Below are 3,371 nucleotides of genomic sequence, written 5' to 3'. Positions count from 1 at the left end.
ACCCACACCAACACCAGTGTCTAAAGGCCAAGACAGGGTTCGTGTTACCCACAAGACACAAAAAGGTGTGGCCACAAAAATTCGCAAATTAGGAAAATCAAATTCCACACCAAACCGAAAACAAAACGAAATCCACCAACCCCAAGCTGCAGAAAATTCTCAAACTCAAACATCATCCATGGCGTCGCTTCTGGCCAACGGCGTCTCCACCTTATCCCCTCAACCCACCTGCGATTCTAAGCTCTCAAAATCCCTTCTTCCTCACCCAACAACAAAGCTCGAGTTCCCAAAGCCCAGACCCCACAACAAACCCTCGCGGCTCTTGAAGGTTCGCGCCGATGTCAGTTACGACAACATCAACCCTTCCACCACTCTCCCAACAACCTCCGACGAGAAAATCCGTGAAATTCTCCGAAACCGCGACTACGATAAGAAGTTCGGTTTCACCGTTGACATTGACTCCTTCTCCATCCCCAAAGGCCTCAACAAGGACACGATCCGATTAATCTCCACCTTAAAAGAGGAACCAGATTGGATGCTCGAGTTCCGCCTCAACGCGTATGAAAATTTCCTGAAAATGAAAGAGCCTAATTGGTCCGACAACGTGTACCCTCCAATCAACTTCCAAGAAATTTGTTACTATTCCGCACCAAAGAAGAAACCAACTCTCGGCAGCCTCGACGAGGCGGACCCCGAGCTTCTCCGATACTTCGACAAGCTCGGGGTTCCGCTCAACGAGCAGAACCGCCTTGCGAATGTGGCGGTCGACGCAGTTCTTGACAGCGTGTCGATCGCCACGACTCACAGGAAGACTCTGGAGAAGGCTGGAGTCATATTCTGTTCCATTTCGGAGGCTATTAGGGAGTACCCTGATTTAGTTAGGAAATATTTAGGGAGGGTAGTGCCAAACGAGGATAATTATTATGCTGCTTTGAATTCTGCTGTTTTTAGTGATGGATCTTTTTGTTATATTCCGAAAGATACTAAGTGTCCTATGCAGATTTCGACTTATTTTCGGATCAACGCTATGGAGACAGGGCAGTTTGAGAGGACTCTGATTGTTGCTGATGATAGAAGCTTTGTGGAGTATTTGGAGGGGTGTACTGCGCCTTCTTATGATACTAACCAGCTTCATGCTGCTGTGGTGGAGTTGTATTGCTGCGAAGGCGCCGAGATTAAGTACTCCACGGTGCAGAATTGGTATGCAGGGGATGAGGAAGGGAGAGGTGGGATATACAATTTCGTGACGAAGAGAGGGCTGTGTGCCGGCGCAAGGTCGAAGATATCGTGGACGCAGGTTGAGACGGGATCTGCCATTACTTGGAAGTATCCAAGTGTTGTTTTGGAAGGGGATGATAGTGTTGGAGAGTTTTATTCTGTTGCTTTGACCAATAATCACCAGCAGGCGGATACCGGGACAAAGATGATACACAAGGGGAAGAATACGAGGAGTAGGATTATTTCTAAGGGGATTTCCGTTGGACATTCAAGGAACTGTTACAGAGGGCTTGTTCAGGTTCAGTCTAAGGCGGAGAATGCTCGAAACTCGTCGCAGTGTGACTCAATGCTTATTGGCGATACTGCAGCGGCCAATACTTATCCTTACATCCAGGTACCATTTTGGTTTCAGATTGGCATTGCTAATACTTGTTTAGCTGGAATTTGTGTTTTTAATGGCATTTAATAAGTTTGGAACTTTATTTGTTATTTTCTTTTTGTTCAGATAACTTGTACAAGGATAGATTGTATTGTATTCCTATTAAGCCATTCACAAATGACAGAACTCAAACTTAAGATGTTGCTTAGAAGGATGAGTCATGCTATTTTGAATTAACCAAACCAAACTAAATTGGAAAAACTATACTTTTTCATATCATATAGTAACTAGAGAAAGTACTGTTAGAGAGATGAAAGTAGGATCATTTAAACTCCACTTTTAGTGCAATCATCTGTTTATTTGATCCAATATGTTTGGATTATTTATATATTAGCCTTGTCAATATGGACTACTGTTCATATATATTAGCCTTCTCTTTTCATAATATTTTTTTTCTCTTTAGCTTTACCCGCCCTATTTAAAGATGAGTGCATTAAACTGAAATCCAGATGAATAATGTATAATTGATTATTGTAGGGATAGGAATTAATGCTGAATAAATGATTAAATTGCAAAGAGTGATCAATTGATATTAGACATTCTTCTTCTACAGCTAAAATAGGGTCCCTGTCTAGTACCTTTTTCCTTAAGAGTAAGGGCGTGTATGTTATTTTCTTTATTTCAGGGAGGCTGGAAGTTTAGATTGGATTTTATACTTTAATTATTAGATTAGCTTTAATGCATAGTGGACTATGGTGTGTGATTTGCTCAATGATATGAAGTTGATTATTTACCCTTTTAAAGCTATCTACCTGACCAAACAACTGTTAATTCCCTTCGTTTCACTCTCTTTTTTTTAATCAATTCTCCCAATTCCGTACGACCGTGTGTATTCCTGTCTTGAACATCAGATCATCACCATGATAATTCTGTTTTGTTTATCAATTAACAATTATTTTGCAGGTTAAAAACCCTACTGCAAGAATTGAACATGAGGCTAGCACGTCCAAAATTGGAGAAGATCAATTATTTTACTTTCAGCAAAGGGGGATAGACTACGAAAAGGCCATGGCTGCTATGATCTCTGGATTCTGCCGTGATGTCTTCAATGAGCTTCCCGATGAATTCGGTTCTGAGGTGAACCAACTCATGAGCTTGAAGCTTGAGGGTTCAGTAGGTTAATACAGCTCTTTCAGGCATTCTACAAATTGTGGAACTCCTCAGAAATATAGTTTTGTAGAAACGATGTATATAGATTTAGTGTATGCCAAAAAGAGTTTCAAAATGTTGTCATCTTATCACCTTCAATAAAACTGTTACCCTTTTACTTTTTTTTTTTTTGGTTTCCCACTGTATCCACCGACCTGGCAGACCAAGGACTAATCCGTTGCGAATCGGATTTATTAGCCTTCTCTTGTCAATATTACCCTTTTACTCTATTTAATTATTTAGCTCTATTGTTGGTCTTTGTATTTCTTCTTATTCCCCTTCTACTTGCTTTTTCCCTCGTCTAGTTTTGATGCAATCTTCGTGAAAAAAAAAATACTCTAAAGTGGAAATAATAAAATGATAATTGACTAATTAATTACTTTTCGATGACACTAATTTAGTAATATTTTATCCTAGTTTATTTTTTAACTCATATTAGCCAAATAAATAACTCATTCTACACATTGTACAAATAATTGATTGGCTCCTTAGCGGAATTCAAAGAAAAATCAATAGCTTATGCACATCGTAACTGTTTGTTTGCCAATCCCCGTAGATCATACCT

At 40.0% G+C, this 3,371-nt stretch overlaps 1 protein-coding gene across 1 annotated transcript; it reads left to right on the top strand.

Moving 5' to 3' along the window:
* Positions 7-3,063, top strand: LOC107605276 (UPF0051 protein ABCI8, chloroplastic). Its single transcript, XM_016307100.1, has 2 exons — positions 7-1,612; positions 2,561-3,063. Exons 1-2 carry the CDS (start codon positions 179-181, stop codon positions 2,777-2,779), a joined length of 1,653 nt encoding a protein of 550 aa, XP_016162586.1. The 5' UTR covers positions 7-178; the 3' UTR covers positions 2,780-3,063.

Source organism: Arachis ipaensis, chromosome B06 (assembly GCF_000816755.2).
Source record: "Arachis ipaensis cultivar K30076 chromosome B06, Araip1.1, whole genome shotgun sequence".
Classification (NCBI taxonomy): Eukaryota; Viridiplantae; Streptophyta; class Magnoliopsida; order Fabales; family Fabaceae; genus Arachis; species Arachis ipaensis.
The sequence above is the reverse complement of the archived record's forward strand: the minus strand, read 5'-3'. Positions and strand labels throughout refer to the sequence as shown.